The sequence below is a fragment of the Strix aluco genome, chromosome 6 (genome assembly GCF_031877795.1).
Source record: "Strix aluco isolate bStrAlu1 chromosome 6, bStrAlu1.hap1, whole genome shotgun sequence".
NCBI lineage: Eukaryota > Metazoa > Chordata > Aves > Strigiformes > Strigidae > Strix > Strix aluco.
Genome location: NC_133936.1, coordinates 21,644,058 through 21,660,180, shown reverse-complemented (window position 1 = coordinate 21,660,180; position 16,123 = coordinate 21,644,058). Strand labels below are relative to the sequence as shown.

Sequence of the window (16,123 nt, the reverse complement as noted above, 5' to 3'; positions counted from 1 at the left end):
AGCTTTCAGGCTGCTCCACAGGGTAACAGTGCAAGCAGAAAGCAAATCTGACCTTCAGCCTTAGTTTTAGCATCGCTTCAGTAAAATGATTGATATTTAATCACAGGATTACAGTTGGCATGTTTGTAAATGGGAGCTGACCAAGAAAACTTATTCTGGTAAGTGGGATGACAAATAAACAGCAAATCAGTGGATGGATTTTGATGAGCTGATGGGGATGATCAGGTGGTCTCCTGATTGATGAGTTGGGAGTAGTAAAAGCAAGACATTCTCTTTGACCATTTTGAGAAAAGCTCTTTGACCATTGTGAGACACTTAAATGACTCAGACCAGACCTCAAAGGTGAAGCTAAGAGTTACTAGGAAATTCAGAGAAGTCATAATGGAGGAGTGTTTTGTTATTTTTATTTTTGGTTTTATCTCTTTTACTCTGTTCAGAGTAAAGCATAACTGTATCAAGGACTTCTGCAACATCTCTGTGTCACTTGCTTCAAATGCTGCTTTTCTGAATCACGTGATTCAGCTGCTGCTTTTCTAAGTGGTGAACTACAAACCAGTGTCAGAAGTATGAAGCTTTGGGATGAATCTGTTAAGACACGATGAGTGTGGGAATATGCACTGCTGCTGGGATTTTAGGAATGCTGCTGAACCATAGGTTGCATTTGTAGGAAAGGTAGGCTTTGCCTAGGAGATATGCCGGAGAGACCTAACAAGGCAATGTGTAACCTACAGGGAGGACATCACCTCAATTGCAAAAGAGAGAGATATAGAAACTAGTTCTAATGTGCTTGCTTGAGTACTAGCAGCAATAATTCATGAATGTTAGTGCAAATTGCTTTATCTAATATTCAATAGAGTAAATTAACTGTGCAACTATACTACCTCTAAGGCACAAGGTGCCAGGGCTTGAGCACTTTCAGGTCTCAAGACTACTGTCATTTATAGCCGTGTCTGGACACAAGACAGACATGGTAGCCTCATGAATGTCCACTTAAAGAGAACTTTCCAAAATTACATTGGACTAATATTGTTAATTCAAATTTTGTTGAAAATCATTTCAAAACTAATCAGGAAATAGGTGAGAGTTGTTTACTTGTTTATTTTTGACCAGGTCATGTGTTTTGGAAGAAGTTTCTTTACAGCAGTGATGTGACTTTTTTTATTCATTGTGAGATATTTTGAGAGCCATCAGTATATATAACATAGTTTTTGAAGTTAAATAAAGTTGTATCTGCAAGAACAGATACTAATTATGCTACTGTAAAGAGAAATTGTTAATCTCATAGTAATAAGCCATTTCTCACATACTGCTAGCAACTTATTAATGTTGGAAGCAGCCTACTAAGAAATAACAGAATCCTCTTACTGTTGGTAAAAATGGTTGTTCATTTGTGAGTTCAGAATCACAAAACTGCAGAGAGACATAAGGGGAGAACTGTAGATGTGTTGCCTTAGCAGGACCAGAAATGGCCAGTAAAAGAGAATACGTTGCCTTGCCCACATAAACAGCAATAAAAATGCCATGTGTTTACAGGCGTGTGTTACTTGACAGCATATAGCATACAAATTATTTTGACAAACCCTTGATTCACATGTAGCCCATGTGATTGTTACAGTTCATAAAACCTAAGTCAGGCTGACAGTTGCAGAAGGGGATGATGAACACAGGAGCTATACAGAAGTCATGCAGTGGCAACAGCACTTCCTAGGCTGCAGGGTTGGTTTGTGGTTTGAGCATCTTCCATTCCTTGAGCATTCCCTCCTTTCAAAGACAATTTGTGAGATGGATCCCTCACTTTGGGTGCTGCACTGCACTGACTTAGCATATAATAGCCTGCTTCTAAAACGGAGCAGTAGAGGCTGGTACGGCCGCCTCCTGCACCATGCATGGGCATGTGCTGAAACATGCCTTGAGTGCACAGTGAGTGAAAGCAAAGGGATAAAGTATCAAAACTTCTTTCTAAGATTTAATTAGCGAAAGCTGAAACTCAACTCTTCTACCTTTCATATGGTGTCTGGATTTCCTGTGTAGTACAAAAATTATTTACAAGTTTCTACAGTTTTGGGGTTTTAGCACTTCATAGCAGTCCCATCATTTTGCTTCCAAACCAGCAAGTCTTTTGGTTTCCTTAATTACAGTTGATTTTTTTCCCATTATCTTGTGTGTTAATTATGTTCCTGTTGTCTCCACATCTGCTTCCTTGACCCAGGGGAGCCTCAAGAGTGAAATCAGTGCTTGCTGTTGTGTTTGCAAGAAAAATACACATGTAACTGTCAGAAAGTTCTGAAAATGTAAATACTTTTGTTATTATGTCTTTAAGGCTTCTGGCCCTTCCACTGACCATACGAGATAGTAAGTACCAGAATGCTGTTAATGGGGTTAAGCAACCCACAAAGGTCATAACTTAGTAACTTTTTGAGCATGGAGATGTTTTTGAGTTTGTTAGCTCTGCAAATTTGACATCATTCCAGGGTGTGGGGCGATCTGTTTTCTATCAGCTTTTATTTCTTGTTTTCCCAGTGTGGCAATATGCCAAAATCAGAACTTAAATCTTGTCTCAAATTCAATTTTACCTTAATGTAAAATGAATCAATGGCATTAGATAATTTACACTTCATAGCCTACATGGCTTTGTTTATTTTTTTGACTGAAGAAAGGGTTGTTATGTTTGCTAAGGTAAATGGAAACAGATGTTTCAGACACTGCTTAAGAAAATTAAACCTGAATTAGTGGTGTAGATTGCCAATAGAAGGGGTCCCTGCTCTGATCAAATGAAAGAAAGCAGAAAGATTGCTACTCTGTACTGCAGTCATTTACTGCACAAGATGCACTGCAGGAACACAGTAAGCATGTATTTCATTCAGCTTGGTAGCAGTCCAGTAGTTCTAACCTATTAAATGTATTTGCTCAGATAGAGTAGTAATGCAGATGCATTGTGACTTGTCCCATTAAAATATTTTTTTCTTTCTATGGAACTGCATAACTAATTTTGTTTTTTTAGCTTTCTAAAATAGAAGTGACTTCGTTGCAGTTAATGGAATTAAACTAGCAAAGCAGTAAGCAGAAGCAAGCTATTTATTTTTAATCTAAAGCAAAGTCCAGTAGCTATATTTTGGTTTAAAGATACATTAGTTAAATTTAAAAATGTAATGAGAATAGCAATCTCAACAATGCATACATATGTATAACTAACAGTGATGAATAATGTGCTGTGTCCACATCATGTGGTTTTCTGATTTCTTCTAATCAAGAAACAAGGATAGGACTGAGAATCTAGGTATTATGGGGGAGAAAAAGGCTGCAGCTACACAGAATTCTGCTCTGACTGCAGCAGACAACAGTTCCTAGTATGGATAGCTCACAGGGAGCATGCTTGTTTTCCCAGCATGGGGGTTTTGCTTGGTTAGTTATTTTGTTTGGGGAAGGCTGGCTTGTTCTAGTTTGTTTTATTTTTCAAAACTGAGACTTTCTTCCTGAATTCAACAAATTTATTGTGAGTGAAAACTAGAAATAAACTCTATTTTCCTATAGGTATTCCTAAATTTTTTCTCCTCAGCTATGAATAAACCTCTGGCAATTTTCAACTGACTCTTCTCAAGCGAATTTATTAGATATAACAGAGAAATAGCTCTCGGAGCAGGGATCAGAAGCCACGATTGCCTTCCTAAATGAAAACTTACTATTAAAATGCCAAGTTCATATTTTCTTATAGGCTTTCTTTCTATCCCATTAATCTTGATTTCATTACTGCATAGTGATGGCAGAGCACTGCAAAGAGAGATCAGATGGTCTGTTGCCTGTGGTAGTGTAAGAGTTTTGCTGATTGATGGAAAATGTGGCTTTGAATTCCCTGGAGCTGATGAGGGAGTTTAGCACAGATACTCATGTAATGAGATGTTAGCTAAGCAATTATACAACAGCATGTTTATCATAGACATTAGCTATATTTCCTATCTTTGTCTGTTCTGCTTTCTGGCTGTTGGGCAGCCTAGACTGGGGCACTAAACTGCCTTCTTAAATCACACAGCTACCCATGGTTGTTTGCAACTCTGTGGCAAACTAAATAGTTATCGTCTCTGCTCATCACTCCCCTTTTGTGACTCTTTCCCTGTGCCAATAACCTTGCTGTGCATCAGACTGGGTAATGGAAATATCTAGCTGCAAAGCATAGACTTTCACTTGAGCTAGTATATACTATTTGATTGCTTCCAATATTTCAGATAATTCATTTATAGCTCAGTGGATATGTATGCACCCTATTCTGATGTCTGCAGTATTAATGTACCTATCCTTTATTTAAAATTAATATGCATTAAGTAAATATATTTAGCCATGTCCAAGTAATCTAAGGCAAACAAGTCCTTGTGCCCAGATCTGCATTATCAATGCTGAGAGGGAAAATAAAGAAGATGGTGAAAAAAGATATGGGAGAATCCTATTATCAGTCTGGGAATATGCATGCTTCCCTTACAAAGCTGTCCATGAGAATTAAATTTAATTTTATATAAGAGCTACAGGGAGTCATAAAAGTTGCATAGTCCCAATACTCTAATCTGATTTCTGTCCTGCCACCTGTGTTGCTTTGGATATCCTACCTACCTTTGCTACCTGTAGCAGCCCTAAAATAGAGATAAACAGGCCCGATACAGACTTGGTTCTGTGAAGAAAGGAACAGAGGTTTTTCCTTAGCTAAGGCCTCACATACAAAACTGCCACAGTTGGCCATACCTTCTTTCCTCTCCTCCCACAAATCCACACTTTGAGGAAAGTAATTTATATTTATTATGTGTTCTGAAGTCAAGAATCATAATGAGTAGTTGATAATTAAAAAATAATCAGAAACTGTGCCAGTAAACAACGAGAAGTAATATAACATAGATATTTGGGTACTGTGAGTTTACATGTAGATTCACTGCTTTAATTTATAGTAGCTGTGGTCTGTTAGTTGGTGCCTTGAATTAGCAAGGTTGTTTCCTGGGCATATCATTGATAGCTTCACTAATACCTAGTTAGTCTCTTTATAAAAATGAAGTTACCAATGTTACATAATTGCATCTGGAGCACTGCAAAATATTAATGCTACTGTTTACCACTGTGATGGTTTTTCAAAACCGTAGTAAGATGCATGATTTTTAATAGAGCTGATTTGTTAGTTTGTGCCAAAGCAAAACCAGAATGTGTGTCACAGGGCAAGGGCAAAGTGAAGGACAAAGATTAAATTCTGCTTACTCTAGCAGAATTCTCTTGCCTGAGTTTTCCCTTAGCAATCAGTTTCACGGTGCTGGAAAGTACAAGGAAACAGCAATCTATACAGACATTTATGGGTGCCTCCCTGAAATTCAAAGGGAGATTAACCAGGCAGTGAAAACAGTCCAGTATCATTTGCTAATTTCTTAATATTTGATTTGGTTTACTGTCATTTTTATTTTCTATTAGTGGTGAGAGATGACTTATTTCTTACATCACCAAGTGTAACAAATCATATTTTGTGATGTATATAATGAAGAGTCCTGTGAGTCATTAATTCTTCAAGTCGTAATGCAAAAGAATGTGCAATGTATTTGTTGAAAAATTCATGTGCATTCCCTTTTGTACTCATCTTTCCACTTCATCTTGGACACAAATTCACATCCAGAAAACCAGAGTTGCACTATCTCAGATGGCATCATGTAGCAGTGTACAAATCTAGTCTCAATAACCTTTCACCAAATTGAGAAATTGGAGAATACAAAAAAAATAGGGGGTGGGGGAGGCATAAGTATTAATTCACCACTACTTCCAATATATGCAAAGTTTTACCTATAGAAGAACATAAATTATTCTCCAGTTATTCTGTAGAGCATATTCTCTAGTTCATGACTATCACGTGTTTATCTGTGTGTGATATGACTAGGCCAACAGAAGAGCAAAAATACCATTCCAGTCTATTCACTGTATCTGTACGTTAGAAACGTTCACACTGCTCAGCACCTACAGTGTTAACCATAGAAGAAACTGAACATCTATGTAGTGTGTTCTAGAGAACATGACACATGGTACATTGCTATCTGGTAAATCTGAGAAGCTATAGCTTTTTAAAGTTAATCATATTGTTATGCCAATTGAGTAAAATTAAATGCTGACTAATATTAAAAGTTATATTGCTGAAAATCTTGGCACCTGAAGGATGGAGAGGCAGGAAAAATACTTTTTTAGAGATCAGGTTTGATTTCAGCATTTGGATATAAAGGTGATCATAGAAGGCTTTATACAGGTGTTTATGTAGGTGAAAGTATAGAGCTGAACCAGACCTGTTGCACCACAAGCATTTTTGGAACTGGTCTGTTGCAATCAAATGCCTATATTTCTAGCACATAGGGTCCAATGGAACTTCAATATCTCAACATTCAGTATACTCCGTGGCAAATAGAAGCTAATTTTTAATTCATGGGGGTTGTCACAGAAGATCAAACATCAAAGCGCGTTACAATCAAGAAATTAGCTCTCTAAAGTTTAGCTTTTTGCAGTACTGTAGTTCTACATGTATGCTAAGGCCCTCCTGACCAAGATCTCCAGAAACTCTTGTCACTATTTGTTATGAATGCATGAAGAACATGAAAGCTAATAGTAAACCAGATGCTTATCAGGTTAGGAAATAATCTTATTGTTCAAAGCTGTCTCTTTTTCAGAGAGTTACGTATCATCTAATTGACTTCTTCAAAGACTAGTGTGCAACTGGTTTGGGATCATTGTTAGATAAGGCATCATCTCTCCATCTATTTGCCAACATGTCCCTTTATTTTGCCTAGAAAATCTATTTAGGTGAAATTTGAAGACCCTAGAAATTTGCAGAAACTCTGTGGATATTTGACAGTGAGTTACTCTCTAAGTATGTGTAGCTCTACATCTGCACAAGGTGTACAGTACATCACATCCATCAGGTGCAGAACCAATAGCATGTATATTGCCCAGATGGTCAATGTGTGCATGTAGTGTAGTTCTGGATGCTTCAGACTTAATATGCATGGGCAGGTCAACTGTCCATCGTGCAATTAGACAGATGCAGCTGAATAACTTCAGATTTACTCTGCATGTGATTTACATATGGTCCATGCACACAGTATATTGTGTGCTCTGGAATTATCTGGTTTACAACAATGTATACTACAAAGTATATATGAATATATTTTGCCTGGGAAATTTCAGAAGAAACACAATGATTCTATTCTCAAATGTTCCAAGTACCTTATTTTTTGAAATTTGAAATGTTTTGCCTGCTGATACACTGCTCATAAGAAAGTCACTCAAACATCATTGGAGATGAAGAAACGAAAATCTCGTTCACTACAGAAGGAGGGTAGGAAAGAACTTAGTAAGAAATCTATATTTTCTGTATTCTTATATTCTTTCCTCTGTTGAATTACCAGTGCTATGCTAAAGAAAAAGAAGTCCATTTGGATCATGTAAGCAATTTGCAGTTATTCAATCAATATTTAATAAATCACTTGACAGAAATCAGAAGGATATCAGTTGATTAACTGGCCTCATATTAATTGTTATTCAACCCTTACACAGATAAGTAAGAATAAATTAATTTACTATAATAAAGAGATTACAAACCTTTCAGTTAACCTCTGTGATATGACAGATGAAATTGATTTGTGATTAAGACTAGCGAATTCTATATGTATTTAATATTGACTTTTGAATTTATAGCAGACTTCTATTTGCAATCTGAAGACTTATAATCATGGAAATGCATGAAGAAAAAGAAAATGTATCTGGAATATCATCCTCTAATCTGGTAAATAGAGGATAAAAAGTATTTAATCTTCATGAAGTCTCCCAAAACAGTTTGTTAAGTACAGCCTACTTAGATTTAGATACATCTAGATGTGTGTATCTAGCTAGCTCCATGTGCATCTGACAGACCTGAGAACATTCTAGGATTAATTATAGAAAAATGATGTAAAGTTCCTTTCTACAGGAAAAAAATACAGGTATTATTAGAAAAGCCCACAGCATTTGCTGGTTTTAAACTCAGTATGTAAACATAGTAGCTGAATCAAATGTTTTTGTAACGTAACTAATGGCTATGAAGTAGCTTGCTTTTGTGCACCTGCAGACAAATCCTGCAGGCTTACCTCCTTTGTTCTGCATGCCAGCTGGGGACACGCAACTGAACTAAAAGGTGATCCTGACAGAGCACCATAGGATTTCAGAGCCCATCTTTGCTGACTGCTCACTGGCTGTCCGTTTCCTTCCTCTTCAAAACATGAGATTGCCCTTGCTACTCTCCAGCACCTCCCTCCCACTGCGCCAGGACTCATTTGGCTTGCTGTGCCCTCGCTGGCCACCATGGCAGGGAACACTGAGTGCCATATACACTGGGGTTTTTGGACAATGAAGGGAATTTTCAAAGGAAAAATGGCAAAGAGGAAAACCAACCTCCTGGGTCTCACAAGGAGGAGAAGAGGGAAAGGCAGACATGGCCGTGTAGTGTCATTTGCTGGTGCCCATGGGAATTATACCTGTGCTGAGAGAAGAAAAGAGAAGAGGCCTTTGTCCCTTCCTTTGCCAAATAAACTGAATAGAGAAGAGAGCCTGACTCTCTTTCTTGAGTCTCTGTATCTCCCTGAAAACCACAGAGCAAGTAGTATCCACCTGCAGCTGTGGCTCTCATTATATTTGGATAGTGGCATAGTATGAGATCTGTTTTCCAAATTAGAGTGCCACTTACAGGGATCAGTCTGGGGATCAGCAAGGTCAGTGGTGTGGCTAGTAATTTTTTCTCCTTCTTTCCCAATATCTTCAAGGTATGATTGAACATTGAGAAATAATGTCAGAGTGTACAAACTGTTCAGCAGTTAACAGGCTGAACAGTCAATTCCCAGAAGTAAACAGAACCTCAACATGGGGAGCTGGGGGATGTCTGGAGAATGTTCTCTATGTGGAGGAAGAGAAGATTTTAAATCCTTGTTCGTTGTGGTACACTTTCTTATATCCTTTTTCCCCCTAATAGAGAGACAACAGGATGATTCCATTTCCTTTCAGCATTAGAAAGAAGGGAAAGCTTTAGAGAACTGTTTTTGGCATGAGTCTAGACTGTATGGGTGAATACTTTGTATTTTGGTAGGAGATTAGCTCCCTTTAATTTTTTTACAGTGAGAAATCTGCCACCTTGATTCTTTAGAAGTCATTCCTCTGATTGTGGGTCATAATGCTATACATCTGAGTGAAATAATGTTTTTTTATTTTTTCTGAGAAATCAAGAAAATCGGTGTTATAGAGCCCATAAGCAGTTTGACCCCTCTTTCTTATATTATCCACTATATTTCACTACTTAATCACTACATGTGATTAAGATGTTTGTTCTTACTCTGGAATTAATGATCTAGAGGGTTTGGGGTTTATTACTTAATATATTTTAGTGATCGTCTTTTTCACTTCCCAGGTATGTTTTTCTTCTTTCTCCCTTTATTTCTCATCTAATTTCTTATTCTCCTTATTGACTTTTCCTTAATAGAAAGTTTAACCCTATCTATATTTGTTTCCCTTCCTTCTACTTTCCCAATATTCTGTTATTCCACCTACTTTTTCATTTATCTTTGTTTTCATCTCTGCAGTTTTATACTGCTAATCTTCCAGTCTTCCTATCTTTTTCTTTTCACATTCTTCACTTTCTCCCCTCATTCTTTCTACATTCATTTATGGTCTCCTCTTGTTTCCATTTTTTGCTCTCTTTTCCTCACCTTTTTCAGCTTCTTTCCATAATTGCTGGGTTTGTTTGTCACCTTTTTTTCATTTGTTTTAACATTTCCCACCAACTATCTCTTGTAGTCTTACTTCTCTGTCATTCCATATCTCCAGCTTATTTCAACAAGTGCTGACTAGCACTGATCCTTAAGTCTCCCGAAAGGCTGACTGATCATTTCTCAAGGACCTCAGCAATGGGCAGAGACTGCAAATATCTCTTTACATTCAGGCATGAGGGATATATGTGTCAATTATGTGCCCAAATATGCATCTATATGTCTGATGTCATCAGAAAATTATTCAGCAGCATGAAAGATGACAGATCCATAATTTTAACAGAACTCCTTCCCCCTCCCCACTCCCATGTTTATTTTCTCAGTTACAATATATAAATGAATATGTATATGAGAATACTTCCAGAATTATCCAGTTACAGCTACTGAATAAAGAACCAGATAGATAGTAACATTCAAATTGAAATAAAACCACGCAGTTGTTCTTATTATCTAGAATAACTATGCCTACAAAAACTTACTTGGAACACCTACTTTACTACCTCATCATATGCAGTGTTGATTTTTATGTGTTTGATAGAAATTCTGATTCTACAGTGCTTGTTTTCTGATACTCTTGCTGAACTCAGTGGAAATTTCTGCATCAGCTCTGATGAACTGTGCTATTTATAGTTACCAATATAATCCTGATTGATTCCAGAGGAGTGTGAGGTGATTTTAAGATAATTAGAGTTATGAGGAAAGAATGTATCTGATTGTTCTTAAGTATCATGGTTTTGCTTATTTGTAGTAAAAGACTTATTGTAGTCCTAAAGTTGATAAATTATTGCAGTTTATATAACTAGCATAAGAACCACACAAGTGTTTCTTGCCAAATCACCAACTAAACTGCTTATTTTATCTTTCTTTACACAATTTTCAGTATAGTGTATTTGAACATTCCAACACAGTATAAACAAAAGCATTTTAAAATAAACATTATCTTTTTCTTACTTGGTGATTTTAACAAGTTTGTTTCAATTTTATTTTCTGCTTTCTTTTAGTATTTTCCTATGCAGAAGAGTAAATGGTAATTAAAATGTGCAGGATGAGAAGATGGAGCAGTCAGTGCTTGTACCACCAGGACCAGACAGCTTCCAGTACTTCACTAGAGAGTCTCTTGCAGCTATTGAACAACGCATTGCTGCAGAAAAAGCTAAGAATTCTAAGCAAGACCGTAAAGACAATGATGATGAAAATGGGCCAAAGCCAAACAGTGATTTGGAGGCAGGAAAAACACTTCCATTTATATATGGTGACATACCTCCAGGAATGGTGTCTGAGCCCTTGGAAGACATGGACCCATATTACATCAATAAAAAAGTGAGTCTAATATCAATCCTGTTCATATGCCAGTGTTGGAGTGTTTTATCATGTTCATTTCAATTTCATGGAAGGCGTCATATAGCTTGTTACGTCAGTCTGTTAATTTGCAACCATGTAGGAAAATGTCATTCTAATAATGTGGAAGCATCTGAGCATTGCCAAAAGGACTTAGGTGTACAACAAGAGCAGCAAATGTTTGATGCCAGCAATACATATATGTTCTGCCTTTCAGAAAGTTAGTAAATAAATACACAATATCTTCTAGTTATAAAAAATTGATGGAGATAATGTATGTTTTTAGAACACATTTACCCTTGTGTGCCCTTGGCACACTGGTCCTCCTGCTTTACATAAGGAGGAATTTTGCAATAATATTATTTTTAGAATTAAACTAATAAAATTTGCAAGAAATGTAACATTATGACTTATTGTATAATATGGTTGTACAAAGGATGTAGTGAGGCATAAAAAAATACGGTGAAAATCTAGGCTTCTGTTCACTGCTCTCTCAGTCATTAGCAAAATGCCCACTGTCTATGGTACAGGACAGAATCTATCATCCTTAATGGTTACTAACTTTTCATCCTTTTCTTTTAATTTACATAAAAATTTATTCCTTTGATAAAATTGAATTTATCTCAAAGGAACATTTATATCAAAGCTGAAACATGGTATGTTGTCTTTGATTATAAGCAATATATAATACCTACACAAACATGTGTATACATAATAGATTATATACTTTGCAAACTTTAAAAAAGTAAATATATACTGAAACTGAGTACACCAACACACCAGACTTTCTCTAAGGTTCTTCAGATTTAAAACTGACAGCAGATCCAATGCAGATCACATTTGTTCCCAGAAATCTGCTTTGATAGCAAATTTTTAGGAAATTTATGGAATTAATAAACACATGGATAAGCAGAAAATATCATAAAGAGAGTGTAAAAATTTATTTAAAATTTTCTGCTGTAATTGGCCTTGAACAGCCCTGGAATCCTTTCAGGATGATTCTGTTGCACAAACTCTATGCAGCAGAAAAGGTTCATGGTTTGTACTGATTGCTAGCTTGGGTGATACTTTAATTATTAGATATGGTGATTATGAAAACTCTATAAATACCAGGACAGAAGTTAGTTTGATTTTCACAAAATGCTGTGTTCTAAGTGTCTTAGCTCGCTAAATTTCACGTGATTTATGAGTCCTATTTTGACAGGGGAGAAAATACCATGTGAAAACAATGTTTTTACCTTTATTATTTGATGCCTCTGAAAGCGCCTTTATCTGCCATTCACAGTGTATGAAGATTTATCTTTAAAACACAGTTCTACTTTCGCAAAGATAAAAGATGCATTTCTGTAAAAGCAGCCCTTGTAGAGTTCTGTACTAATTGTGTCTCTTTATGATACAAAATCACATATAATTATATCCTTACCTGCCCACAGCTCATCCTGGACCTTTATAGTCAAATCAGTCTGTCTCATGTATCAGTGTAAACAGATACATGATAGTTATGACCTACAGGTACACTTCCAGAGCCCTTAGAAATGGAAGATCCTTTCAGTCCCTTCACAGATGGAGCTGAAAACTTACTACATCAGCCAGGTCTGATGATAGAGTGGCAAGAAATGGAGTGAAACCAGCTGAACATATTCATCCAAGTTTCTGTACTATTTGAAAGGAAGAATCTTTTTATTTGCACACTAAATAACTTTTATGGGCAAGTCACATACCCGCTGGGATTCTCTTTGTGCTGAAGTCCACACATCCTCTCTATGCACGTGCTTTAATCTTCTACAGGACAGAAATAGAAACAGCCCTGTCAGTCAAAAACAAGACAAAAATTTCTCACACACTACAATTCTCTCAATTTTCTTCCCTCAGTCAGAGGAAAATAGACTTTCCTAACAGAAATCCAACACCTATTTCAATTTTACATCAGTAACTTGACTTTAAAATATCTAATTCCTAGATTTTCTGATCTAGTTGTAAGTGAATTCTGGAAAGACCTTGATTAACTTACTTGTCTTTTGAGAGTATTGGTAGCCGTTGATGCTCCTGCAAGTCTCAGAAGAAATAGTTTGAGAAAAGCCTGAAGCAGAAGTGAACATCTCCAGGAAGACGTGAGGTACTAAATGCTCAATGCATTTACCTCTGTACCATTTAACATTTCAGCTTTCTCTTTGTCCCTCTCTGAATTCCACCTTGTAAAACCAAGAAGTCAATCAGCACACCCTTGCCCAGTGTCTGACAACTGCTGCGTGATAGCTAGAGACTTTATATTTCCGCTTGGGGAAGCATCTATCTGAAATGATATGGATCTAATGAAAAACACTAGAATGAAAGAAAATATTTATTTGCAAGAAAGGATTAGGACAAGTGTATGAATTAGCAGATGCCACTGTTACTGCAGACCTCTATTAGGATCTCTATGTAAACTATACCTGATTTATTGACAGAAACTATATCAGTTTGGCTTCCAACCTTTCAAATAGGGAACAGAAATGGTTACCTGCAGCACAATCAAATTATACCATTGAACATTATCACAGGTTTATTCAGAAAACCTGTACAAGAATTTTAGAAATATCTTTTTTATTCCAGATTTGGGTCATGAGTGAAATCATCCATCATTTGCCTCATATGCAAGTATTGCATCCCACTTACTGAGGGGTTTTTTCCTATTTTTGTAGCAAGATTGAAGAAGTTCACTATATTTTTGCATGTATTGAATGTTGAAACAACATCTACAGTATTTTACATTTCATCCTTGGGACCTTTTTTCTAAGCAATAGGTTTGTTTGTGCATGCCATGATTTGATACAGTTTAATACAGAATAAGACAGGGGAAAAAAAAAAAAAAAAGTGTTAAACTGGTGTGAGAGCCTTAATCTGTGGATAACGTAACCCTGAGATCAAAAGTTAAAAATGGGAAAATCTGTTAAGAGAAACAAAACCAGATAGATGTGCTAGTTTTATGGTTTTGTAACAGTGCTTCTATGCAAAACCTGCAACCAAAGAGGACATATTTATGTTCAATATTAATCTGAAGCTGAAAGGAAAAGGAAAAAATTGACAACTGCTGTTTGACAACAGAACAGCCCCTTACAGCAAATTTACACACCTGATAGTATTATTGTTTTACAGTATATCACAGCCTGAATCCAGCAACATAATTATTTTGTTATAATGTAATACAATACCTGGTTTTATTTTCTTATTATTTTATTATAACGAAATGCTGCTGACTGTGGTGGTCAACAATGTTGGTTTTTAGAACTGTGAAGTTTAGTTTAGTTTAGTTTAAATGGTTGCAATGTTCTTTTTTTAAAATCCAAAACGGAGTAAAAATGAACTTGAACTTTACCCATTTTTTGCATTCCACTTTTGTGTAAGTGCAAATTAGTGTGTTCCCAGTATAATAGTGACTGCCTGTTCATGCTCAACCTGCCATCACAAAGGATCAAGGAGGTTCACATCACTGTCTATGGAGAAAGGATCAGCTGGAACTCCCTAGGATCCTGACCTGCAGGAATGCATCAAGATCTGGTCCACTTGGTTTCATTCTTTAAGGGCTGTCTATTTTCTCTTGAACCTAGGCTGCTACATTAAAGAGGAGGGAAACAATAGGTGGAACTAAATGGGTCTTACCTCACTTTACTCCTGCTATAACATAGATGTAACATTTTTGATTGCCACTCCATGCTCTGCCTCTTGCCAGAAGGATATTGAATGATGTCTGTCAGAAAAGGTGCCTCCTTTTGCCCTGGTACTTGGTAATATCAGTTCCTAATTTAATCAAACCACTAGCTCCTGGGATTCCCATACTTGTCTTGGCTTGCAGAAACAAAAAGATTCTGTGAAATCGCTTTACTTAACTTCATTACATCAGAAAAGGTGAATACACTAGCTATTTTCGATATTTTTGATAGTTGTATGTGAAAGGATTTTTAACCAAAAAGTTCAAACAAAGCAAAAAATTAAGGTCTCGCTAGAAAACATAGTTTCAAAAGATAACCACAAAACCAAGAAATGCCAACTTCCAATATGCCGTTAATCTCTTGTTCTAGTTGCCCCTCAGGCTTTTCCCAAGAATCTAAGGACTTGTCTCCACAATATGTCACGTTTTGCCTTTCAGGAGGTCCTATGAGGTTTTAGTTGGTGTTTATTTAACTGTAGGAATTGGAAATGCAATGGAGTAGCAGTCAGCCTACTAAACGTAGCCCTCCAGAAACTATGTTTAAAGCTAACTGGGAGGAAGGAGAAGAGAAAGAAGGTTTGCGGAATTCTTTGTCCCAAGAGGTTCTTGGAGACCATATCCTTGTTCAGTGTGGACTCTTCGTCCCTCTTAGCTGCACCTTCTCAAAATACTCCTCCTCCTCCTTTTCCCTCCTAAGAATGCATTTTCTGGGTTCATATTAAATATGGCAGAAGTTACAGAACTGGGATCCAGGTTACAGATTCAAAAGCAGCAAATCAGGGACTTCTCTTCAGGGATTTCTTTGAATTCATATTCAGACTTGACTACTTTGAGTGTGAGTAGTTTTCCTGCCTTTATAAAATGATTAAAGCACTTTATAAAACCTGAGCGCTGAAAAGTATACATAATCCTTCATATACAAACATTAATCTTACAATTTGCTTAGAATTTATTTAGCTTTTCTCAGTGTATGCCTACTTTGTCCTGACAGCTTTGGGTACAATACTTCATGTTCATCCACACTGCCTACACATTGGCTTGCATCTGGGTTGAGACTGGAATGAGATATAGCAGGCTTATCAGGGAGGGAAGCTTCCACTGGGATTTGATATCAGCTGTTATCTGTGTTTTTTTTATGAAAATTCTTCTTCAGAGATAAGATACAATTTTGGTTAATGTTTAAGGCTAGAAGTCAGGGACCAAAAAAGTCATTCTGAAGGCTCCAGTCACAAAGATGTTTTGAGTGAAAAATTAAAACTAAGGCAGGGAATTTCTGTCTTGTTGGTTCTGCTTATGCAGGGCAGCA

At 36.6% G+C, this 16,123-nt stretch overlaps 1 protein-coding gene across 6 annotated transcripts in view; it reads left to right on the top strand.

The window, feature by feature from the left end:
* Window positions 1-16,123, top strand: part of LOC141925234 (sodium channel protein type 1 subunit alpha) — a 102,287-nt gene that overhangs the window by 21,440 nt on the left and 64,724 nt on the right. For all 6 annotated transcript variants that reach the window (XM_074829010.1, XM_074829013.1, XM_074829014.1 and 3 more), the window contains one exon: window positions 10,793-11,111. In XM_074829010.1, the coding sequence (XP_074685111.1) occupies window positions 10,845-11,111 (267 nt within the window). In that variant the 5' untranslated portion in view covers window positions 10,793-10,844. The remainder of the gene's footprint in view (window positions 1-10,792; window positions 11,112-16,123) is intronic.